We start from the raw sequence: 27148 nt of genomic DNA, 5'->3' as shown, positions 1-27148 counted from the left end.
CGGCAAAGATGATATGATAACAACAATCCATTTCTCATTCTCTCAATAATGTCAGGTCTTTTTATTTGCATGACGACTATAGGGATATGCGTATTCTACTTAATTTTCATATAAAATAACAATTCGTTCGGCACTTTAGCAACAATGAATCGTGCAATAGCATTTCCTATTGCCATACAGATTGACAATAAGGATTTTCTTTTCTCTTTCAAAACAGAAATATTTTGTACGATGAAACCGAAGCGCATGTATGTACAAGTTTGTTAATTATACATGATTATTATAATTGCCGTTAAAATTTAAGAAAATTAAATATTTATACTTTCATACCGCAAATGTTGTGACGATATGTATATGTACACAGAGTATGAGGCTTAGCTGAACGGTGAATACGCTCAGCTAATCAGTCGGTTCATAGACGTGACGTATAGAGAGGACGATAGATTCAAACTTGGCCAAGTTATTTAATTCACGAAAATCTGCAGTATATATAATATTTTTGTTTCAGTTCATGTATAAACTATATCTACGCCTATATCAAAATCTTCAACAATTTTTGACGACCCTGTTGGGAAATATATATAAAAAATAAACTGATCACGGACCGACTCAACGAAACGAAAGATACGTTATCGAGTTATTATTTATATTAAATTTGGAATACACAACGAATAACATCGAATAGAACATTAAAAAAAATCAAATCGGAGAAAATTTAAATCGGTTGCGTCAGGCGCTTTTATTAGCATTTCGCAGAAACATCCTCCCACCAGATAGCAGAACCGTTGTGTAAGTATGTTGTGGTATATATCAGCCGGCTTATTGCGGTTCGGCTTTACTTACAGCGTAGCAACCGTCAGACAAGCTTCTGTAATACAGTTTGTGTAATACAGTGTTATACAGTATAGCATGAGATTGATCCGCGATCGATTATGCTACCATACTCCAATATATCAGATAAGTGAATTGGGATGGACTTACAAAAAGCGATTAAAACGGACGTACTATAAGCGTTTAAAATCGTGGTGCGACAACAATTAGAAATGAACGTGCAACAACAATTCAAAATGGAGTTACAAGGAGACGCGGATAACTGTGTAAAATTGAATAGTACTGCAGTGACAATGGAAATGGACGGCGTCAACGACGAGGGTGAAAGTAGTGCGAATTCAAAACTAGTTGATCTACAAATTTCACGCGAGAGCAACCCTCTCGTATCCAAGATAAAAACAGAAAATGCAAGTTCAAACGATGACTCCATTGAGAATATACCCAACGTTTCGAATTTTACCCTAGCGTGCAACGCCTGGTCCGTTGTAAGCTATTTTATATTCGTCACCGGCAACATTCGCCTTGGGATCGACTATTGGACATCCGCTAAGAAGGAATACCTAATTTTTATGATCGTGTTGATAATACTGACGTCGGCATCGGTCACCGGGATCAGTGCGAAAATGTTGTACTGCGAGGTGGTGAGTCACGATTTTGCTTTTGGGAAGAGAATGCGCAAATTTCTGATGCAATATCTATTTATGTTGATGACCGATGCAGCCTTACTGATAGTACCTACATATGCTTATCTAATCAAAGGTGATGCTCGATACATTTCCAAGAAATTTGTACGTTATAAAATAATTGAAGTTGTTTCACAACGTAGGAAAATGCATTGCGTGTTGCAACGAAAGTCATTGGATCACGATGAAAATACTGAACTTGATTTAATTGTTTTTCTGTGTACATATTCACAATTTTAAAGTTATGATGCAATATTCCATTCAACGTATTAAAAAAAACGTTCAGATGATTCTAACGATTGTATATTTTGGTTTTTTATATACCTTGCCTATCACACATTGAATTTCTATAAAATGGATTATGGCGTTTTTCACCTTATACCCTACGTGTTTGTAAAAATACGAGTTTTCGGTCGTTATCCGTAGAACACTATTGGATTTACTTTTGCGTAGGTATTTCATGTAAATATGATTAATTTTCTAGATTAGTCACAGTATCCCAGACTGATAATTCGAGGATTAATTTCACACAGTATAGTAATTAAATTTTCTATTCACATTCAAAATTACGAGCCAATGGTTGTTATAAAATTTACTGGTTTTTGACGTTATTTTCACTTTCAATTTTTTACCATGTTAAGGTATGAAAACGATTGTATTTATCATTATATTTATTAGGGTGGTCCTTGAAACAGTCATTTTCAAATTTCGAACGAGCCACCCCCCGAATAGATTACAAATGAATGAAAAATAATTTGTGTAAAATCTTAGCGTCAAGTGTAAGTTCATTTTTAGTTTGGAATTTGGACGGAACCCACCAGTTATCGCTGACGATGAAAAATGAAATATGACATCATTCATTCGAATAATACTTCCACTGTCGCGGTAAAATGGAGAAATTGTCATAGCTTCGTACGTTGGTACTACCGATAAAATTTCGCTTGGAATTTTGATTTTATAACCGATTTTAGTACTGACAATGAATTTGAATACCATCTCAAAACTTCAAGTGATACTTCTGTTATCGTATCATTAATAGTTGGCAAGGTACAACAGTTTGAGGGTCGCTCTGGGTGAAAACTAAACCAGCGTGCATGACAGCGGTGATCGAAAACATGCATGTCTTAATCAAGGATTAATCGCTGAATGACTTTTCCAAATTTCTAATATTAAAAAAATTATGAAAGTTGTTTGTATATATGTTACCGTGTTGCAGTGGAATTTATAAAACACCTATAATTTCTCTTTGCATGCGCGTTTCGTACATATTGTGACAATTTTACAAGAAGTGCCTATCAATTTCAATGTCTGACCGAGAGTAATGAATTTTTATAAATAATTGCATTCTCCGTATTGAAAATAATTTCCCTTTACCAGGAAACGTCAACTACGAAGGCGGAAAATAAAGCTAAGAAAAGAAGCCGGTTGGCGGAACTAGCCAACCTGAAGGTACCGTTCTGGTTGGCTGTTCTTTTTCAACTGGATGTGCTCTTACGATGCGTACGCCGCCTGTGTCATGCATTAGCCGTCCGAATGTACGCGGCGAAGGGAAATTTGGACTCGCAAGATGGTTGGTACAAAGCGATGATCAGAGACAATGCAAATCTAGCGCTGCTTAACATCGTCAGGAGTTTTCTGTCCACGGCACCGCAGCTCATTCTACAACTGACGCTTTTCTTCGATCAGGGCTTGGATTCGACAGGTATGGTTTGCGTTTGAAAGCTTCGTGGCATTCCTGATTGATGCGCTTTCCACTGACTGTAATGCTGAAATTTACCGTTTACTTTTCTCATCCTACCGTCTAAATTACAAAGATTGACGTGATCTTGACTCTTCCGATTCTCCCAAATCCTACCGACTGATGTTCAATTTTACAGTATCTCCGTGGAAGATATGCACCTGGTGTATTACCGTGATTTGCCTGGGCTTGGCAATGAAAACATATCATTGCGCGGTACGCTTGTCCAAAACGGGCAAGCTTCGGATAACTAAAACCGGAGAGGTTTTCATGTTCCTGTGGTACTGTTGTACAATTGGTAAGAATATCGATGAATCTTTTCGAGATGAAACTGGACTTTCAACCGTATTTTGTACGATAAATCGATTATTCATTTCCAAGGTTCTCGGATCCTCATAGTCGCCATTACAGCGAGCAACTGGCCATTATACACATTGCTCGCTTGCACGGTCAACTGGATAGGATGGACTACGTGGATATACGTGCAGAAGAAAGGAGTGCTTGACTTTTGTCCCGATCAGACAAAATCTGAATCTTACGAAACAACAAGGCTAGAATTGCTGGAGACTGCACTTTTTTCAGCCATCTTAGCTGTGGTCTACATGTTCACTGCAGTCATTTTGAAAGAAGGATCCACTTTCTCAATGTACTGCGTTTACTACGCGCTCACAATAGTGCAAAATGGAGCTATGCTCGTACTTTTTATATATTTCGGCAGCCCGCCCGTCGAAAACTATTTGATTTTAGACGCGTCTAGTATTCTTGCCATGATTCTGTTTTTCATCGGCATTACTGCCATGATAATATATTATCTATTTTTGCAACCAACAGTGAAAATTCCGTATGTAACATGCTCTCCAGTTTGAATTATATTTAGTTTTATAGGTTTTGGTTCTTTCTTTTTATCTCATTATATAATTCTCAGTTGGTACTGCTCTAATCTTTGCAGACGACATAAAAATCTTCACCAGGGTTGCAAATCTATACGACCAAGTCTGCTTACAGAAAGACCTAGAAAAAATCTCTACATGGTCTTATCTAAACAAATTAAAGCTAAACTGTAGTAAATGCAAGACCATGTCGTTTGTTCGGAGCAGGACAAACAAACTCTCATTTGGCTACACCATACAAGGCACTCTCCTGGAAAAAGTTGATACCATTAAGGACCTAGGAATTGTTTATCAAAGCAATTTCGAATTTGAGGTGCACCTTAGGGCTGCCACGTCAAAGGCCTTTAAACTCCTTGGCTTTATCAAAAGGTCGACAAAAGAGTTCAAGTCAGTCGTGTCCATTATTCATCTCTATAAAACTTTAATAAGGCCAGCACTGTTATATGGGTCGGTTATCTGGTCCCCATATAGGCTGTTTTTGATTAAAGAACTAGAATTTGTTCAGCATAGATTCTTTAGGTTTATCGCTTTTAAAATGAGAATCAAAATCAAATACGATGATCACGACTATAGTGCTCTTGCCTCCTCTCTCAATCTAGAGTCTCTAAAATCGCTGCATGTTCATCATGACCTTGTTGGATGAGAGTTTGTCACACTCGAATTTCGCGCGCCTGCGAGCGCCATTGAAATGAGAGACGTGAGTGCGTGTATGAGGCGAGAGGAGCGCTGGTGTGTCTGAGCATGAGTGCTAAGAAAAAGAAAGAAAGAGAGAGAGACTTACTTCCGGTGCATGTATCACGGAGAGAACACGTTTGTCATTTATACTAATAATAAAGAATTGCTTATCGTTTTGAATCCACCTACAGTGAGTTATTTAATAAAAATATTACCCGCTTTCCTATTCCTGAAAAATAACAACAGACCTATACTTCGTAAAAAAAGTTCAGTCAAACCTTGTAAAAGATGATGCCTTATCCAATCTATTTGAAAGACGGGATTCTCGTTATGATCTGAGAATCTTTAGGGAGTATATTGAACGTAACTCTGCCCGGGACTATATTTATTACTCCACGATTCCGCGGTTAAGGCGAAAATGGAACAAGGTTGTTATACCGTCTGGTATCTCGAGCATAAATTGCTTGTCTCAGTTCAAAGTAGCATTAAAATGTTTAGTTAATAGGTATCATTAGTACTGCTCAGCCTCAATATCAAATAAACGCATGTACTCAAATATTGTATTTTCAATCTATCTGTAAAGGGGTCTACCCGTTGATTATAAATAAAAATAAAAAAAAAAATAAAAATAAAAAATAAAAAATAAAATAACTAATTGACAACTATTGTATTTTTTACGATTTTTCATTTCCATTTCTCGTTGCTTATGCAATGGCGTAGCGGCTATATATATGAATACAATACAGTAAGTTGAATTTCCGAGTAGTATGAATTACAGAACTACTTTTTATTTTTCATCACATGTTGTCATTGCTAAAACTTCGTGATAGTTACATATTGATTTGTTCGCCGCGATCTCATGACTCATTTATTTGCTCATGTGTTGCGATAGAAAAACGCTACAGATTTAAAAGGATTCCAAGTGCCCAATTTCCTGAAGTAAAGTGAATTGCTCAGAAAATGTTTCGGTATTTAAATAACAAACGGTCAGCGGCGAAAAATGGATACGTAGTGATATAACTTTCTGATTACTCTGCATCTGCTAGGTTTAGTAACGACTGTATATGCCAAATCTGGGAAATAAATTGCATTTAATTTTTTACCTGTAATTAAGCTAAAAACTTCTTCCTTGAAAACTTATAACCCCGCTTTATATTGGCACTTTGATGACACTCAAATATTTATAGGTATACAGCAATGTACTGTAGTGTAGCTATGCCAACTGTCGCTTAATGTAATTTGAGTCCGGGAGAACAAGCTTTTATATTTATTGTAAGAGCAGTACCCGTCCATGCGCCCAGCATGAGAGAATAAATCTAGTATAGTCAACAGAAGATGTTCATTTAAAGTAACCTTTTTCTGGTTCTTTTTTCATCCAACATTTATACTTGGTTATGGGTAACATGTAAGAAAAGAACGAATAAATGTCTTGGACGACGAAGTGTTCGAACGAAGAATCAGGAAAAGAATTGGGGTACAATCATAGTCTAGAAAAATTAGTCGAAAAATTGCTGTCTCGTTAAAATAAATCCTTCTTTACCGATCTTTGGTACAGAAGTGGGCCTAGGCGCATGCTGTAATAGTGGTACAGCACCTTCTTTATCGGCGGGAACAATTTAACATGTAATTGCATTTTCAATATGCCTACGATCTGTAGCTTTACCGACGTGGATTACGGCACGTACTTCACGATCTTCATGACAGAGAGAGCTACCGAAGTTTCGATCCCAATCCCCACGAGGTTGTTTACCTGTCATATTGAAAGACAGGTAAAGCCACGGATTTGGCTAAAGCAAAGCAGAAACGAATAGGAACGTCTTCATATTTCGATAACAGGTGAAAATGTTTCGGGAAACCCCCAAGATCGTAATTGAAGATGCGACGGCGCCTAGCGCAGCTTACGCGCCCAGTGTACGCATGGAAGATTTGATGGATAAGTTGAAAATTCTCAACTATGACACTGAATTCGTACAAAATATGAAAATGAAACCTATAAACCGGTATGCTCTTCTTACTAACTAGGAACCTACTCATTCGCCTATGCAATTTTTTCCCTACGTGACATTAATAATCCATCAGGCACTACTTCGTCGTTGCGACCAATTCGGGGGAGCAGTTCTACATGTTTACATCGCTTGCTGCCTGGTTGATAAGAAAAAGTGGAGCAAATTTCGACCAGCCACAGGAATACGATGATCCGAACTCAACCATATCCATGATTCTTGATCACCTCAGAGCAATCGAAGTTTCCGTCGAATTTCCTCCAAACAAATTAAAGCAGGGGGCTGGCGAGCATGCTATTTATGTATTGGACTGCCTCGCTGATCAGGCTATCAAAGTTCTCAATTTCAAATGGAAAAAGTAAGCAGGAATGATATGAACAGGCTAAAAATATACTTACATTATTATTTTGAATGGAATTGTAAATGTTTGATTAATGGTCATAATCATTGTGCATTTGGGTGATCTAGTTGTAACTCAAACCTGCAAAAATCCGCCTTTCATTTCATAATTTTCAAGAGTATCTGCAGTATTATATGCCTCCTGTTATTCTGTGTAATGTTATCACAACTGTACGCCGAATCAAAAGCCTAAAGCGTTTTTCCTTGAAACACTACGGATGAAAATTGAATGCATGTGTCAAGTGTCTTTATTGATGCAGAGTTGAAATACCCCCAGAAGATCCTACACCAGAGCCTGAGGTAGAAGATGACGATGCAGAGTTGATATTGGAAAAAGTTGAGGAAGAAATGTTGGCCGAGTATGAGGAGGAGGATGAGGATGATGTGCTACATGTAGATGACATAACTAAACTTTATGGACAAAATATGGTAATTAGTAAACTATTTCAGACTTTAAAAAATTTTTATTTGCATATTAGCATTGATTTAGATGGTCAAAAGAAAAAACTTAGATTGATTCTGTTACCTTTCGAATGATGTCACTGGAAATACTATATTTAAAAAAAATAAAGGTTCATGGAAAATTGGATTCAAAAAAATTTAGGTTTTCTTTTATTATTGTAAGTCCATAACAATACAAAATATTTTGTAGCCCGACATTCAGAAGCCAGAGAATATCCTTGAGTCTAATACAGACATGGAAGAATGGAAACTTGAATTAGAGAGAGTCTTACCTCAGCTGAAGGTAACTGTAAAAACTGGTTAGTATTCTAATAATTTATTGATTGATTTCATGTATATAGATGACACTTTTCTCGAAACCTTTTCTATTTGTTCAATTTTTTTTATTTCAATTTCTTTTCCCAAATACATCAAACTTCTATAATAAAAAAATGTTTGTCTTCCACAGATTCCCGAGACTGGAGAGCTCACTTGGATCAGATGAAACAGCATCGGTCAAATATTCATGCAAATCTTGGTAATACAAAGAGCCAACTAGAGAGGTTGCATTCCGACATAGGAAATACGTTGGATAAGATAAAAACACGAGAAATGTATGTGAACAGACAATTGGAGCCTGTACTAAACGAATTTCAAACATTGCAAGTAAGCAAATGGATTTACTGAAATTTAAAATAACTGAAAAAATTCACAGAAGTTACGGTGGTTATAGAGCTATTTATTGAATTTTATCATTTGGCATTTAATTGTATCTGTGATCAGGAGGAAATGTCGAAAGTGAAGGAGCAGTACAGAGACGTCAGTGGTGGAGTGACTGAGAGAACGAGAACTCTAAATAAGCTAACTGACGAATTAGAGCAAGTTAAGCGAGAAATGGATGAGAGAGGATCAAGCATGACCGATGGAAGTGAGTAAAAATTGGAGTTTAATACTAAATATTAATAACTATCGATCGTTGAGTGTGGAGGTAAGAATATGTTTCAACTTTTTCCCTGTAGCTCCATTGATAAATATTAAAAAAACGATTACAAAAATGAAGAACGAAATCTCGGAAATGAATGTCAGAATAGGTGTCCTCGAATACAGCTTGATGTGCACCAGAGTTCGTGATCGTACTCAACTTCAGGAGGATATGAACAGCACAAGCAGTTCGCTGATGATTTGAGAAAAATTTAAGGTCAGGTATATCTAAAGTTCGTGCATATTTTCACTTCACTTTCACTTTCACAATTCTGATCAGTTCATATTACTGTCTTTGGATTATTACGTAGGTTTTTTATACTTGGTACTAGAAATGGAAGTACTACAAACAGCATATTTGCATATTCTTCATTTCTTCTTATGAAATGTTTAACTTTGTACCATAAAATTTGCGAGGAAAAATTCTTCCGCAGCTGAATCTCTGGGTAAAAGGGAACAGAAAAAAAATTGGTCAGAGTCACTATTAATTAATCTGTAAGATGTTTCCCTGTTGCTCTCACAGTGCCTTGCTCACCAACTATATTAGTACCTGAGATCACACCCAAAATAATAATCGATAAGATATGACTATAAAGGGAAATTACAAACCGTGTCTAATTGAAGATTATTTCACAATAGAAATAAGATCGATTGCAACTTATAAACTAGTCAGCATAAATTATTATCATTCCTTTGATGTAATTGTATTTATTAAATTAATCATTCTCAATCTTTCACCCCTAATCTTTCACATAGAAGTTACTAGAACCGATCACTTGTAATTGTATTTATTAAATTAATCATTCTCAATCTTTCACCCCTAATCTTTCATATAGAAGTTACTATAACCGATCACTTGTAGGTGTTACGAAAGACATTTTCTTGTGAAAGACTATAACCATGCATTGAGGATCGAAACTGGATTTGAAAATTAAATTATGATCAAGTTTCGAACTTGCAGTTGAAATGCAGTTGTAAATCCATAATTACCTATGTTACATCAAATTTTATTCCGTTCCGTTTAGTAACGGTTGGAATAATATAATTCCAATTTCAGTCGTTGTCAACGTATTTTTACCTGATCAAAAATTCGACAACTAATGTAAAAAGTACGTTCTGCGCAACAACTCGACTACTTTGTAGTTTTTATGAGCACTAGTGCTAAAAAGTCAATATCTACACACTAGTGTTCATAAAAACTATACAATATTCTCGTTTTCGATTGGAGATAGCATATAAAATGGGATTTGTGTCACGTGTGCATATAGGAACTTCTTGACTCGTGAAGCGTTCTACACTCGTCAAGAAATCCTTATTTGATGCGCACTTGCCACGAAAATAATTATTTGCTAGGCTCGATAAGTTGATAAAGAACATCGACGACGGATGCTAAAGAAGAAAGATACCAAACTCTAAACGACTTCCGATATACTGTAAGAGCTTATTTACTTTAAAAAAGTTCTTTACGTTTTTTTAAATCGCCATATTAACACAATTGTAATTGGGCGTTCATTTTCTCTGTATTTTTCGTCTCTTGGGCTTTACTTTTGATTAAATTATTGTTCTTTTTTTTTGTTAGGTTCTTAGTTTTTTATATATTTAATTATATCAATGCGGGAACGTGTTCAGATCAAGCAGTCAATACGCCAATCAAAAAGTTTTCTTACCAATTTGTGTTCAAATTATATTATAAATAGGTAGTACTACATGAGTTTTTATGTCGGTTTTGAAGGAACGAGATTTTTTGAGTTGTTACAGTTTGATTTTGGGCGTGTAATATTATGCAAATATTAGCCACTCTCCTCCACATCCCACTCTCTTCTCGCTCTATCGCGCTCACAAGCCTAATGACTAATTCGTATTCCTTTCACAAGCAACGAAAGCATTCCGCGATGGGAATTCCGAGTGTACGGATACATCGCTAGTACCGCGTTTCACCAAGTTCCCTTGGATGTGCTTATAAATTAAGTGTACGAAACCGTAAAACGATATGTCGACAGGATAATTATTGCACAGCAGTAAAGTTTAATAGTGATTTTCCTCGTCCAAGTGTAATCTGGTGAATCGAAGCTGTCGGTTCCTTCCTCAAAACTTACGCGGTTGAACTATCTCTGCAGGTAATAAATGATCGATAATAATCCAAAATAATTGTGGACGGACATTAGATTACATTTTAGAATAATACTAACAATAAGTACTAAAAGGCGGTTCTTTTAGTTGAATATACAGTATACCATTCCTCGGTAGGTTCATTATACATTAGCATTTAATCGTATCTCTGCGATATGCTTAATTGTATGTATAAAAAACTTGTTATGTTAAAGCGCCACCGCCTGATATAGGATGTCACGCGCTGTTTCGCTGCTTCGTATATTATAATTCACGTGTTTCTTTCTTACAGTATTTATCCAGTTAGACGGTGCAGTAAATAAGAAAATCGCTTTTTGCCAATGATTCCGCTACGAGAGTCATGGCATTGACGATAAATCACTGATCTCGTGTATGGAAAGTTTGTTTCTAGTTCTTGTGTTAAAAATCATTTGATACGAATCTTTTCACTTTTCCGGTTGGCCGTAACTGTTTCCACCACACGCGTGTGTAAAATAATACGTATCCATTCATATATGTATTTATGTGTGGCAATGATACAGCTTTCTCTTCGCTATATATACGTGGCTGAGAAACGGTCGAAATCAATTTTTCATGAATAAAAAATAATGCGAATAGGAATAAAAATATTCCGGTGACAAAAATGATTATATTAGTATCTTATGGGGAATATCGTTCGGGAAATGGATGAAAACATACCGCAAGTATATGAATGAATTATGCATATGTATAAATGACGTGATTTATGCGTGGAAATAATTTCTACGTGTTCAATTAAAATAATAATATTATATTGCAAGAGCTCGATGTCGAATATGGAAGGACTAAAATAACTACAATAATCGGCCTTGGTGAGGATTGCGCGAGAAATGTTTTAATTTTACAAGTTTTTGCTATTGTAAGTAATAAATTTCGTTATATTTTTCCGTATCTGATGCCCAGATTTTTCAAAATTAAAACGGATCGAAAGATGTGGGGATATCCCAGTATCTATTTGATAGCAAAACTGATTACAATTATCGATCGATAATTGATTATATAAGTCTTAATTTAATAAAGGTTTTCACATGCAATGTGTGTGGACTGAAATTCAATCAGGATTACAATGATTATTCCCTTGGCTCAACAAAGTATAGCAATTTCGGTCAACGGACGATGTAGTTCCGTTTCTTCTTTGCTGCAGCGTATCGAAGTCAATTAGTCACGATCGCGTGATACTCGAGTCAGTCTTGATGACCACGATGTGATTCACTAAATATAATATTGCAATTTCGACACGACTTACTCTGAAAACATGTAGAAATAATGTTAATCAATTTCCCAAGCAAGTGAAAAAAATACTCACTTCGAAGAAGGTAAGGAGAGAGAAGAAGAAAAGAAAAAGTGAAAGATGATGTGTAGAAGAACAAAAGGATCGATAAGAAAGGAAAGCCCGGAAAACGAGGGCGGGCCTCAGATACGGAATGAGGCGACTACAGACTGACAATGAGTCGGCGTATAAGTAATTGATGTTGATAATGCGTACGTATGTATCATTTCAAGTTCCGCACAAATTGACCAAGGATATATACTTATAATTAATATCATTACGCAAACAAGCCACGATTAGCGTCAAACTTGTAATTCTAGGAGAATATACATGAAACGAGAGAGCCGAGCGTGTAAACGCAGCCCGTCTGCGGACTTTGAGCGTCATGAGATCATGAAAGGCTGTGTAACACACATCGAGATGGTTTGTATCTCGGTTCACCCAGTTGTTTGTAGTTGACCATTGCATGTCGTTGTTGTCGATTAGTGACCGTGTTATCGGACGACTTTACTGTAGTATTACCTCGAACCACAAAGAGAAAGAAAGGGAAGAATACATATGGAGACCCAGAAGCGGATGCTTCTTTCGAAATCGCGCCAGTTGATGCGTGCACGTTTCTTCGAAGAGTGAATACCTATGTAATATACATCATAGATAGGTACTGTGTTTACCAATCATGAAATGGAACTCTTGACCGTTTGACAATACCCACCTTGCAGAAATATGACGTGTATCAATTCTTTTATGTTACTCAAGCGATGATATTAACTCCCTTTGTACGTCTTCTTTGTTAAAAGTGTTCACTGATTGCAAGCAAAGCCGATTTTCTGAATACGCACGTCGTGGTGAGACTGAACCAAGCGAGACAAATTTATATGTCAAAAGACACGTCTCGTTGATTTTCCGCGATAAGTTCTCAATATTTGATCATCTAGATGGGATTATGACCAAACCCGTTTTCCCATCAGTTATTGAAACTCAAACACATGGAAAGAACAGACATCAACCGATGCTGTTAAACCGACAATAAGCCGTATTACAGACATGTAATATATCAAAAAATTTGCACATGTTCATACTATCGGGCGGTGAAGCGGCAGTTACTGAAAAACTCTTATCGCAAATAGATACTTACAATCCTGACGGATTATGCAAGTCATAATTACTAATCTGATTTTATTCGAGCATCGAAAAGGAAGCTAATTAGCAATAAAAATATCCTTATAAGTTATGGCGATGGCCGACAAGGAGTCAATCGAGTTACAGACGATCAACACAAATAACAATATTTTCGCATCCTCGATCAAGTAAGGCATATCATAATAAGATAATATATTCATGGTATAAGACGATATCGCTCAGGGTCGTACGATTTTAATATATCTCGATAAAAGCTTGACATTTGTAGAAATAAGCTCCATTATTATATCATAATATGCAAGAATCTCACATTAAGAACTCATGTCATTATACATGTAATCTAGTAATTGTAGATAATATGTTTGACCTATTTTGAAATTGAAGCTAGATTGTAATTAATTGTTATTTGATCGACCACGTGTAGTATACCCGTTTCGATCTCGTTCGTTTGCATTCAAGGTTTTCGTAAATTTGGATCCAATATTGCAAGATTCGATATGCATATGTTTACGGTTTTTGATAAATTACAGCTTGCAATAATTACGATTGTTCTATAGAAAAATCATTAATTTAAATCGGTCAAGAACTGATTAAGAATACAGTTGGAAATTCTTACAAATTTGCACAACTTATACGCTTGAACAGCGTATTTATTGCAATGACCCGCGTTTTTGCATAACTACAACAGACGATACGAGCTATTAGTTGGAAGTACGAGTTTAGTCGTATTAAATTGGGATTACAGTACGGAAAAAGTAAATCTATTAAAATTGTAGAGGTAGAAATAATTAATGATAGATACATGACTAATTGTGTTCTTGCTTATTTTTCGTTCGAGAAATAACAATTATTTTAAGTATGCATTTAAATGGCAATAAAAGATTTGGTCAAGAGGCGTCGAGGATACAAAAGAATAATGCGCTTCGTATAGTTTAATCGCCCTCGGATTTTAATGATAAACTACCAGTACCGGTAATCTTAGTTTAATGATACATTTAAGCCTGCATATGAATCAAAAAATAAGACAAGCGAGGCTTATCAATTTATCCGATATTTTATCGATTATTAGGAACTAATTTGCTGTTCGTGAACTCTTCCGTTTATAATCAAAATTAAAGTTTCGCAGTACATATCCGCAGCTTTTACAGGCCGGTGCGAAATTTTCATCGTTGTACGTACCTCTGGTACCTGTTCAATTTATAGTCTGTACTTGTTAGCGTAAGCTACTGTTCCATGTACTAATTCTTTTTACTATTTTTAAAATTCGTTCTGGGCTACGGTCACATTTTCTAACTATTGAAATTCGTAGTAAAATTTTTCATTATCATCATTCTGAATTCACTTTCATTGCCTACGCCACTAAACAAAATTTTTTTTTTTATCAAAGTAGTTGGATGCAAGATAATATCTATTTCAATAGCCCTTAGGAGATAATTTATTGATTAAAAAAAACATTTAATTGTTCCAATAGTGATAAATCTTATTTCAAATTGATTTTTTCTGCTACAAGTAAATAACGATTTGGAATGATTGAATGTCTGCTACGTACTATTGGAATTGATATTCTCTTGCATTCGATTATTTTTCCGTTCAGTGTAATCGTGTAACCGTATTTCCATTCCGTATTCTTTATGCTGTTTGTCAATCGATTCTTCAGTTCTCGTGTCGCGCTTGAAATTGATGTTCCGTCTTTTGAGAAGTCTTTTTTCTTTCAAATATATGTGTACTACGAGTATTAGATTGCCGGATATTAATATCTCAGTATAAAAGTATTTATTCTGTTTACTTAAATTATGAAAAGTATCGAAAATCAACTTTCACCAAGTAAGACCAGGGTCAGTTGGTTTTCGATACCGGTTTCGCAAATTTTTTGCAACGCTCAGCAAATTGTGTGCGGTTTTCTATAAATTTCGATCGTCGACTATTCTACGGAGTTTCGACGGAATAGCTGCGTTTAGTCTGCCAATGAGCGAAATAATGAATGCAAACGACTTGCTCCACGTGTGTATGTGACATACCAGTGCTCGGTTTTCATAACACTTCACGAAGTTTTCGTACCTAAGACTGCAGTAGCCAGTCGTTTATATATACCATGGATAAATAATTAATTGCGAATGAAACGAGACGTCATTGGTCATTGGCGATACAGTATAATATGGTGAAGTTTCTATTTGCTGCAGTTCAGAAATTGCGAAAGAACCATCGATTATGACAACGGAAGCACCAGGGAATGAAAGAATTGAGGCAGCGACACCTAAAGACTCAGGATCTGCAGGGGATAATGGGTAAGGGATGCGTGAAGGTGCGTTTCTTCCGATTTCATCGGAGTAAGAATTTGAGACAGTTGCTTTGTAATTGCAGCGATGAATAATTTTACACATGTTTGAATTAATTACAGTTGTTGCTAATTTATTTACATAAAATTTACGTTGTTATATTTAAGTCACGTTATTCGACTAGTTGCAAGCGTACGAAATTGCGCAGATTAATTGCGGAATGGTATACTCATATTCGACAATCCGGTCTATATCATCTAGATACAGGAAAAGTGATTAGCTCATCCTAAGCTCATCCGAAAAACGCAATTAGTTGTTATGTAACGTGACGTACTTTGATGAATCCGTTAATTGCTGGTCACACACATTATCTTTAGTAATCCGATTTACTGGAATGAGAAAACAGCAATGACAGTAGTTACGCCGTAATCAGATCTAATTAGTTTACTAGGATACAGTTTGAAAATTTGGTAACGATGAAAAAAGTTATGAACAAACGTTTTTGCCAGCTGAACGTATGTATTTAAAAATAACTCGTATGCAACAGTAACTGCACTGAAGATATTTTCATGTTTTTCAACAATAGTAATTAATGAGATAAAAGTAACAATATTGTAATATAATATCATATCTGTTTAATACATTCATTCTAAACGTCCCTAATTGTGTAGTGCCACAAATCTTGTTTTCATCAATGGTAATACTATCTAGGAATAAATGTTACAATTGAATAATTCGTAAAGCTAAAAGTCAAGGTAAACAATAACTTACAAGTCATGCGTTTGATTGTCAGTTATGATGCGCATGACCGTGATAATCAGTTTGGTCACGAAATCTAGGCCAAATCTTATTTCTACTTTAAAAACGATCCTGTGGAGAAGATTGAATTATTTGACATTCCCGTGGAAAAGGCTGACGATGAATCGATTACTGGACAAAATTCCTTCTACTCGAAATCATTGAATTAATTTGATATTTGACACAACGAGAAAACCCCGCGATAATTCTTCACTTAGAAAATGAAGCAGAACCGCACTTTGAAATACGCTGTAGTTGCATTTTGACAGGACGAACTAAGTATGAAGAGAATAGGGGGTTTTAAATTCGTATTTTACCCGCGCTTAGGTTGGAACGAATGAATTTTGAACCGAAGATTCTTATTGGCTCAGACGTCTTTTGGTGTTAGTTCGAATCCCACGACAGAATGCATTGCAAGTATGTTATTGAATTGCAAGTACGATAAAATTATTTAACGATAAAAAAGAAATATATTAGAAGAATTTCGTCCACGTTTTCGGAGGTGGGATGTTGTTCCCCATCGTCAAGATAATTTTTGTAAATTTTTTCAGAATTTACAAAATGGTGCAAATTTTCAGCCTAAAAAATTCATTACTCAGAAAGGGTTGGTCCAGAAACTCCGAGAAAATTGTGAAAAATGTTTTAGAGCTAGCATAACAACATATCAAAAAATAGATCGAATCGGAGACGGTGAGGTCTGGAGCTGTGTGGTATTGAGGTGGACAGCCCCATATACATATATGTATCGACTTCGATAACGATAACGACATGAGTAGGGTGCGAAGATTTGATCGTTAAATCGGAAGTAAAGCAATTAGATGACAGTTCCTTAATCGTTAAAATTGTCTTCTGTTTTCAAATACCGACTCTACATATCGCACTAAGATCGGGTGACAAAATCTTGATGACTGATACGTGACAATTATTTCATAAAAATTTGTCTCACAATTGTGCGAAAATAATTATAATCTATGTTCATGCGTTATTTTTATGAAATAACCTAAACAAATAACAAATAAAATTTTGTATCTTTCGCTGTCAAATTCGCGCAACGGGTGTCGTCACGTTCTTTTGATCAATCTTACTAAAACTTAATGGATTAATAAATATTTAGTCACAATGATCTTCGCAATGGCATATAATTGCTATGAAAGTTAAATATTCCACCATATACTCGAATGCATATCGTTGCAATGTAATTATGGCGTGATTTTTGTGTAAATTTAGTTGAGCTGTAGCTGCAAAACATTTAGAATCACCGGTGCGACGGCGCGCAGGATTTAAAATGGCGAGAATATTTCGGTTGCATGTTTTTTCTGGCTGTTATTGAAATAAGCTTGTACTTAGAGATGCATAATAAAAAAAGGAAATGAACACAATTTATATACATACTCATACTTCTTTTACCTGAGACGTTGATTCTTTCATCAACGCCTGAATCTAGCTCGTAAACACGAGTCTATTCGAGTCATAGTTTCGAATTTTCAAAGTTAGAGCGCAAGCATCGAGTTACTCTGTTCTATCAACGAGAGCCAGCCCTATGGCTAAAAAAATTAAGTAGTAAGCCAGCGACGTCTACGATTCTGGCAGATCAGTAGGCGATCTGTAATGCCGGCCGAACTGTGTGTCATACCGACATAGATGTTATGCTATATTTTGTGACGTGTTAGAAAAAGACAGTGGATGTTTGTTACCGACAAGAAAAACCCAGCAGCGTTTTGGCTTACCGACAATACTCAAATTTGTAATTTACCGACGAAAATTTAACCTCTTCACCAACAGAAATTGTTTGCAGTGGCCTATCTCGAACAATTGTAAACATATTTTTTGATCCATGGCCGCAAGTATGACTAATGTCAGTGGCTTAAAAAATTGACTATCTGCGTTTTGCGAACTGTCGTCGGGCTATGGTCATGAATAAACCCCGCTTTGATACGATATGCGATTATCATATCAGGATTCTTTTATCGCATGTCATTACAGATGTCGGAGCTTTCTCCGCGGTTAACTGTGCTGTGATACAGAAAACTCATCTCTTTTAAAAGACAATGTAAAACATGTAAATACAGCAACGGTGTTAAGTCAATTGTAACAATAGGTCACGAGTGTCAATCGGAATTAACTATTTAGAGCTGTTGTAACTTATTCATTATCGCTTAATCCGAGTTCGATTGCTCAACTTTAAACCTAACGAGAATCAATGATAACACGCGAAGTTCCGAGGCGAGAAGGAATTCAAATTTCTAGTAAAAAAAACAATTCTACGATGTCGACCGTTCCTCTTTTAGCGGATTACCGAGCTCGGCAAGCTGGCGATAACAATAACCAAAATGTATCACGGTGAGACATTTCTAATTTTAAATGTCCTGTGCTGATTAAAAATTGCAATAACAATGGCACGATTTGGGACTGTGTTTCCTCATCTTGTTGTAATTTAATAAGCAGCTTCCGACATTACAGGTCCAAAAAATGCTTGCATTTTCACATATTTGCGAATTCATTTTTTCAATGTCTTTGTTTCAGCAAACCAGCCAAAATGCGACCATCCAAAACAACGATAATAATTTTGTACGTAGTCGGGGCGCTTTTACTAATCGGAGGCATCGCAGTTGGATTGTCTTGGATGAGGATATTCAATCATATACTCCTGAAGGTGAGTTGCTGCTATCTACTGTTGGATTTTGTATGCAAATTTTCAATATCTCTGGAATCTTGTTTATATTCTTATTCAAATTAGTACATATGTAAACTGATCAGATGATTATTTAATTCCAGGAATTAATTTTAACGCCAACGTCGACAAGTTATGATATGTGGAAAGAGACACCGATCCCTATGTACTTGAAACTGCACCTTTACAATTGGACCAATACTCAAGAGTTCACTAATAATGCTACCACAAAGCCTCATTTCGTGGAAATGGGCCCTTATGTTTTCAGGTAAGTCAATGTGTAGACCATACAGGTACATATTTTAAATTTATAAGTAGCAAACTTTTCACCTACCAAAGTAGTATTTCTCTGCTGAAATCAACTCGCTGCTTTACCTATTTTATTTTATCACAATTTTGAATATGGGATCTTGTGCGACAGAGAACAACATATAAAAGTGAACCAGACTTGGAATGATAATGGGACAATAACATTTCAACAGCGGAGGATATGGCATTTCGATGAATCCATGTCAAATGGAAGTCTTGATGACCAAATAACAAATTTAAATGTCATTGGTGTGGTAAGTTTATTTCCAGGTTATTGTAGAATGAAATTCTTTTGGCAAATATTTATATACCGGGTAATTTTTTGCAAACGCGCTGTAGTGTGCTATAGTATACGAAAAGAGGAATGTATAAAAAAAGCATAAAAAAAGAGAAAAACAAGTAACCAAAAATATTTTATGACAAGAATAAGTAAGTTACATGTTATAATTCTGGTAGTTGCATTCATTTATTTACTTATTTGTAGACAGTCGGTCACACCGTACGAGATGAGATTCTTGCTGTACGACTTGCAGTGAATGTTATGTTGGGAAGATTTTCAGAGAGGTTATTTGTCACCAAGACTGCAAGAGAACTTCTGTTCGATGGGTATTCCAGCGAATTTCTTGACTTTGTTCACAGTTTGGATATCCCTGGTGTCAATATTCCTTTCGAAAAATTTGGATGGTTCTATGGGGTATGAAATTTTATATCAAAAATATTTACCATACAATTGGTAATGGAAATCTAGTATGCTACATAGATTTAAGAATTTTATTTGAAAAAATATTTTCTTAATTTTGCAGCGTAATCTTTCAGACACGTACGATGGCGTGTTTAACATGCATACTGGCGTGGAAAACGTGTACAATCTAGGGGTATTAGAAAATTGGAATTATAGGAACAAAACTGATTTTTGGAGTGGAGAATGCAGCTCCATAAGGGGGACGACTGGGGAACTATGGCCACCGGTCGACCGTGACGAAAGCATAGAGATATTCGCCCCAGACATTTGCACGTGGGTGTCATAATGGAATTATCAGTTATTTTACCATGTAAGATCTGATGAAACGCACATTATTGGACCGACATTTCAGATCACTGGTATTGTCGCGTGCCAATAATACCGAAATGTTAAACGTCGAAGGGCACAAATACATCACTGACAGAGCTACGTTCGATAATGGTACTACCGTCCCATCTAGAGCCTGTTATTGCATAAAAGAACCGTGCCAGCCAAGCGGGATGCTGGATGTATCAGAGTGCAGATTTGGCGCACCCGCTTACGTTAGCTTGCCACATTTTTATCAGGCGGATGATTACTATATTAATGCTGTAACCGGATTGGAGCCCGGAGAAGGAAAATACAACTTCGAAATGGTTCTAGAACCAGTGCGTATTTAGCAAATGCAAACTTAACCATAACCGAACATGATGAAAATGGGTTTAATTTTAGTGAGGGGATGGTAAAGTACAGTTATGAGTATACTTTCATTCGGTCCCCTTTCACTTGCAGCCCATCCGACTAAGTTCAACATTTTCTCAATGTTCGGTTTATTATTCATGAAAACATTCATTGATGCATAACATGCGTACGAATTTTGCAGACCACAGGAATTCCACTGAATGTCAAAGCGCAGATGCAGATTAATATTTTAGTCGAACCAGTAAATGGAATACAGTAAGTAACATTTGTTTTAGCTTGAAAATAGACCAGACTTCTTCTTTATATTCCTCAGCGAGTATAAGATTAGGTGGATGTAACAAAAAGGATAATTCATTGTATCAAAAAGAAACTCTTTAAGTTGGGTAGATTGTTGATTTTAGTTGAAACTTGTCTTTATTTTCAGATTGCTCACTGGGATCCCAGCAGAAACGTATATTCCCATGCTGTGGTTTAGCCAAGAAGCTCAGTTATCAGAGGAGCTGGCAAGCCAAATGGAAACGCTGCTCATGCTTCCTATGTTGGGGCACGTGGGGTTCACTGTTATAGGTGCTATTGGACTCGTGCTAATTGTCATTGGTATTAGCTTATGTGTCTGCCGAAGATGTCGAAGCGAAGACAATCAGTCATTAATAGATTCCGAGGATTCCAACAATCCTTCAAAGTCTGATCCAGTGCGAATGTAATGTTACAAGTTTTTTACAACACATTAAACATATTTGAGTTTTAATTGATTAATGCATTATGTTAGGCAGCTTTGTGGTAATTATACACACGAAGAGTAACTAATAATACTGCCAAACGATGCAATTTGAACATCTACTTATGGCAATGATGAGTTTTTAGTTATTAGAAAAATTTGAATATGCTTTAAGCAGTCAATTTCATCCAGATATTTGGATGACATAATGATATTTTTATCTATTCGAGGCAAAAATAACAATTGATAATTGTAAGTATAGATCAGTTGATTACATATTTGTGAATACTCTTCTCGATAGCATTATGTAATGTATCTCATGTGATAGACAAGTGCCTAAGACGTAAACAGTGTACCTACTATAGGCGTCTGTCGTTCAAAACGATATGTTTGACCAGAATGAGTACTCACTCTGGTTCAATTTAGTATGTACTTTAAAAAGATTTGTCTTAGATGTGACAACCTGTGATTAGGTATTACAATAATTCGTCAATTCTACTTCCGGTCGGATAAGATTCTTACGTTGACTTATGTATATAATTTTTATCATTTAAAAATAGAGTCCGCCGATTTCCTTACGTATTGCCCATTGCCCAAATACAGTTACTATTGTTGTACTGTCATCATTGAAGTTTACAAAAGATACGGATGATTTCTTTTTAATGGTGTCGAAAGTTTGTATGGATTTTGTATAGTAACGGGCTTTGCCACATTATATTAGATTACAATAAATAGCCAGTACTTGTTATTGCTTACTTGTATTTAATTCCAACTGTTCAATACTCTGTGGGGATTACAAAAGAAGAAAATACCCCAAAAGAGGAGAAAATCAAGAAAGTCAAAAGACATTCCCACAACTTTGGATGTGGAATTAAGAGAGTAGGCCATTCGCAGATATGTTAAATACTTTTGATTGTGATAAAATACATTTGAAATTGAAATCTCTATTTATTTACAAATATTAACCATGTTTTCTATACACGAATATTACTCATGCGAAACTAATACTAATGGAGGATCTGAAATGTCTGCCTTTCTAGAATTCAAAAGACTTACATGGATATTTTCACACTCAACTGCATGTTCTTAACAGATTTTGGCCTTATTCTAGTCAGTTTTGGTACATCTCATTGATTTCTTCTAATCTTTCACTTTTGCGCTCATTATTGCTACTTTAAACTTTATAGTCGAATTTAGACCAGCTCGATTATACAATTTCCATTTGTGTAAAATTCCTTTTGTCATCCTCGACATTTCCCGTATGGTTTGGGTACAAATAAATCTATCCAAAATTAGCATCTTGAGCTTCGACGCCCAATTTGTCTCAAATTTCCCTGAGTTTCATGTCGTAGGCCAGAGTAACCGAATAGCCCATTCCATCAAGGTACACAAAAATATTTGTACTACATAGAAATCATGTCGTTTCACTGAAATGCGAATAGTATAATAACAACTCCTGCTGAAAAAAATGATATGATAAACGTTCTCTAAATTTCTTTGGAATACTCCAGAAAATTTTCAGTGTAGAACCATACTTTAATTTTGCCAGGAATTTTACTTCGAAATGTTCCAAAAGTCAAAGTTTAGCTTATCAAGCGAAGTTTTTCCAGCGTTACTTAAACCAATTTTTCCAATACAAAGTCAAAACATAAACTCCAACTAGATATCTGGCACTTTTAATAGATTGAAACATTTACTATTGTAGAACCAAATTGTGAAATTAAAAATTGCGAAACCTATTCCGAATATTGAAAAGTAATTTATTTCCGTTGGACAGTGTGTGCTGTGTAATTCGATTACACAGGTTAACGAAAAAATTAGAAATATATTTTTTTCTTTTTAGTTCATATATTTAAATAAATAAATCATGATTCTATGCAACGAATAATAACCAAAATCTTCATTTATTAATGATAAATTTTGCTGTTGTCTTTTTTATGTAGATACATAAATAATATTATTGTACGACTGGCAAGAATGTTTCAGTGCAGTTTTTTTTTGTGTGCTATGCTGTCACTTCCTTCCGCATCGCCAAGCCTTCGCGAAGTTCACAACGCCAGATCAAGCAACCGCACTCGTACAACTCCATGCAACCCACGCCAAGAGAATATTTTCTATACCTTTATTAGGGCGGTAGCTTTAGGAATCACCTGAATAAATCAGGAACACACAGAAATACATTGGCACATCCTCTTAGGGGATTAGTCACTAAGGAAAAAAAGAAGAAGAAGAAGAAGACTGGGATGAATAAAGGGTAAATAATATGTAGTGCGTATACCATGAGCGCTGAGCATAGCGTCCACGGTGTAGTTCCTCTCCAAGACTCGCCAAAGAGCCGTCGACCAGTTACAAAATCGCATGTGTATTCCGCAGTGTGCCTATTTGCTCAGGACGGCGGCGTCGCGACGTTGAGGGGAATCAAGTTACCACACAGCTTTTACAGGAAGGGAATACTTACAGGGCTTCACAAGGTAGACAAGATATGTACGAAAGACGCGTGTACATACGTACCTTTTGCGTAGGTTATTCTATCCGTTCAAATCTAACGATAAAAGCTACAGTGTCGCGTCGAAACTTGTGTGGTGCAGCCAAAGCTGGTAATTATAACGAGCGGAGGCGATTTATTCGAGTGGGAGGGGAGGTAAGGGGGTAATTGAGGTTGCGGGGTTACACAGGTTGTATAAGTCTAATCGTCGGATAAGAGCATGGTGCGGATTTGAATAAATACCAGGTATCATCAATACCGCATATTTTATCGCTTATCCTACAATGCACGTCGCACGTTACATGGGCTTGAAGACGATCCGACGTGTCATTGTGTTTTATAGGCATTAATGGTATTTGGAAATAGTTTTTTTTTTTTATTTTTCTGTCCATCTTTCCAATTTTTCATCAAGCCATTCTTTCATTCAAATTTCTCACGGTTATTATATAGTTATACATCAGTGATTTATGAATATATGCTTGTTTAACAACTCATTATGCTTGACTTAAAATATCGCGAGAAAATTTGAACAATCCGTTACGACCTTCCAGCACGTATAGTGGTAGTGTAACAATGGCCTGCAGACACTTTAAAGATTTTACATGAAGAAGGGGCTGCGAAAAACTTTCGGGATGTGTATTTGATTCCCTGAAACTGATTGGATCAAACGTTGAGACAAGAACTGTGCGGCAAGAAGGGATCCAGAAGACAATGAGTGAGTGATATTGGGCCCCAAGAGCTCAATGCGATAAGTGATATTTGCTCTGCTGCAGGGGTTCCGATCGAAACTGTTCATGTCAGAGTGTTATTACTTATTCTGTGATGTTGCCGACCGATTCAATGAGCGAGGGCTTATAGTCCGCAAGTAAGTATAATAGGTTCATTTACGTTACACAAGAAACATGTTTGTGAAACATTTATATCTTATATATTCATCAGTCTAAAAAAAGGAAGGTAATCAACTAACGGACAAACAAATAAGCACATTAATAGCAATTATGTGAAAATTATTCATATGTCGGTCGTATTAATCTTTATATCATTTACTTCTGCTTTTTTTACTGAGTAAAAACCGCTTCGAGTGAAACACGCGCGTAAGTTTTACGTAAATCGTGTTATCAATTATTTATCGCGTTGAAATTATGATTATTGGCACTTCATTTGCGGAAACAAATATTGACGGCTTCGTTTTACAGGCTTGTTTAGAACAATTAATGTTTTTATTTATAGACTTTTGTATTCGGGGATCGATGATCAGTTAAATAATTTTTATTGTATACGATTATTATAATTTGTTATGCGTCGCGGCTGCTATCAAAGTCTATTATTGAGGAATTTAGAAGAATTCTTTTGACGTCACAGATTTTTAACACGAGCTTTGTAATAATTGTAGGAACAAAGTCACCTGGAAACGTTGCATTTTTGTCACTGATTTATGATTGTTAGACGCGTTTTTCAACCTCGCGCGTGACTTTCGTAAATTTGTCGAAGGTCAACTTCAAGTGCATATTTCACGGCTTCATTGGTTGAAGACGATTGATGTGCCAATTTAAACACTAATTGACGACTATTATTTCACTTGTGCAGTTGTGGGACCTGGTTGTACGGACGCGACGTTAATCGTAAGAACAACATAGGTTCATTCTGTCGGGTGCTGTTTCTCTGCATGCATAATAATATCCATGTATTCATTCAATTTACCGAAATCATTATTGCTTTACACATTCTACATTGGGCGGCTTAAGGGGTTATTCTGGTCTAGAGGGATGAATTTTAGGTAATTTTTGAAGTGCCGTAAAAAAAAGGCAATCGTTATTTTTGCCATTTATTTTTTTATAAGATATTTATTAATATTTCAAGAGTACAGGGAAAAAAAAGTGAAGAAATTAAAAACTCAAGAAGTTGGCGGTTAGTTTGAATTTGAGAAACTTTAATTGTTGCGAAGAAATTTCTCGTCACTTCCACAAAGCCGTGAATAGTTTCTTATAAACGAAAAAAGTTTTCTTAATTTTAATTAATTGTTTCACACATTGGTGCCTATAATGTAATTTTTTTTTTTGACTTCATAGAAATGATGAGCAATTATTAGTTTCACAAAGGCAATTAATGCTTGACGATAAATCAAGCTTTTTACTTTAGGAAGAAAAAAAATCAACCTGTGGTAGGTTTTAAATTTTATTTACAAACTTTTTTTTTATCAAACTGCGAACCGAACTGAGTATTTTAAATTGATAAAATTTTATCGTCAAACCTCACTTTTTAACGCTACGTCTTCTGGAAAAATTCATCTTTCAAAAAAGTTGGTTTGAAAGAAAATCTAACAAAAATTCAGAGTCTTCTTGTGGGCTGACGGAATTTCGAAAAAAATGTAGAACTGCATCCGAAGAGATGCGGTCGAGCGTAGGTCGGTTCAGCTGGAATGCCTAAAGTGTGTTGTAATAATATCTCAAAAACCTGCGATATGAGTATGACTTCGAGTTTTTCAAAACCTTTTTTTATTATCGGCAGTTCGGGATTTACTTCGCGGGCAGCTGTGGTTAGATTTTCTCGAAGTCAGACAATTTCAAACCTTCTCCCTCTGTTTTTTTGTTTTTTCATCTATTACAGAAATTTCAAATGACAAAGTGAAAGGACCATAGTAGTCCAGCACGTTTGATTTGGTTTTATTGACAAAGACGAATGAGCTTTTATGCGAACATACGTACAAGTGTAAGCTCCGAAGTAGAACAGAGTGGCAGCGATTGCATGTCTGCACTGATACGAAAGATGCGCTCCATGCACAAAAAGAGATTAAACGAGAAAGTCAGACAATTAAACTATCAGGACCTGAGGTCATATGCGTTGCATCACGATTGTAGTCTTCGCTCTGCCATCAAAGGTCAATTGCAAATATGACTCGGTGCAGAGATTAACAAATGTGTTTTTAACGCATCCATTCATGGCTGACTCTGAATTCACGAGGCTAAAGGACTTCCGATCGTACTTAAAGAGGAACGATTTGGGCCTCTGGGATATGGGAAAACTTGATCCGTACGATTTTACCTGGCATTTACTGGAAAAATCTTTTGATTTGCGATGATTTTCAATTATCGCGCCAATTGTATTATTCCAAAATTAGAATACATTGTTGGTATAATACGCTCGAAAACCTCTGCACGACGTCGATAGAAATCTAATCGATACGTCAGAGAATGGAAGGGCAATTAGGAAAATCGATGTGGCCTGTTGATGGAAAAAATGGGAGTGTGACAAAACTGGACAAAAGTGAA

General features: G+C 35.9%; 4 protein-coding genes across 7 annotated transcripts; all 4 read left to right on the top strand.

Annotated features, from left to right (window-relative positions):
* Positions 1–860: 860 nt before the first annotated feature.
* On the top strand, positions 861–6043 carry LOC124407433 (XK-related protein 6-like). Its single transcript, XM_046883552.1, has 5 exons — positions 861–1472; positions 2892–3216; positions 3392–3550; positions 3634–4166; positions 5465–6043. Exons 1-4 carry the CDS (start codon positions 1044–1046, stop codon positions 4116–4118), a joined length of 1398 nt encoding a protein of 465 aa, XP_046739508.1. The 5' UTR covers positions 861–1043; the 3' UTR covers positions 4119–4166; positions 5465–6043.
* LOC124406579 lies at positions 4330–4785 on the top strand. The gene is made up of 2 exons (XM_046882015.1): positions 4330–4529; positions 4614–4785. The coding sequence occupies exons 1-2, from the start codon at positions 4330–4332 to the stop codon at positions 4783–4785; spliced, it is 372 nt and encodes a 123-aa protein (XP_046737971.1).
* A 508-nt stretch (positions 6044–6551) lies between the features above and the next one.
* Positions 6552–8889, top strand: LOC124407435 (intraflagellar transport protein 57 homolog). The gene is made up of 7 exons (XM_046883554.1): positions 6552–6817; positions 6897–7178; positions 7480–7648; positions 7872–7980; positions 8130–8326; positions 8444–8588; positions 8680–8889. The coding sequence occupies exons 1-7, from the start codon at positions 6660–6662 to the stop codon at positions 8844–8846; spliced, it is 1227 nt and encodes a 408-aa protein (XP_046739510.1). The 5' UTR covers positions 6552–6659; the 3' UTR covers positions 8847–8889.
* A 1712-nt stretch (positions 8890–10601) lies between these two features.
* LOC124407430 (protein croquemort-like) lies at positions 10602–22330 on the top strand. Of its 4 annotated transcripts, XM_046883545.1 has the most exons (10): positions 13275–13366; positions 15380–15484; positions 18797–18926; positions 19049–19212; positions 19366–19507; positions 19738–19947; positions 20057–20268; positions 20348–20642; positions 20858–20931; positions 21101–22330. In XM_046883545.1, exons 1-10 carry the CDS (start codon positions 13290–13292, stop codon positions 21378–21380), a joined length of 1689 nt encoding a protein of 562 aa, XP_046739501.1. In that variant the 5' UTR covers positions 13275–13289; the 3' UTR covers positions 21381–22330. The 4 variants fall into 4 exon arrangements, with proteins under 4 accessions (XP_046739505.1, XP_046739501.1, XP_046739504.1 ...); XM_046883549.1 differs by lacking the exons at positions 13275–13366; positions 15380–15484 and adding an exon at positions 10602–10758; XM_046883548.1 differs by lacking the exon at positions 15380–15484.
* The last annotated feature ends 4818 nt before the right edge of the window (positions 22331–27148 follow it).

Source organism: Diprion similis, chromosome 6 (genome assembly GCF_021155765.1).
Source record: "Diprion similis isolate iyDipSimi1 chromosome 6, iyDipSimi1.1, whole genome shotgun sequence".
NCBI classification, from domain to species: Eukaryota; Metazoa; Arthropoda; class Insecta; order Hymenoptera; family Diprionidae; genus Diprion; species Diprion similis.
This window is presented reverse-complemented; position numbering and strand designations above follow the sequence as displayed.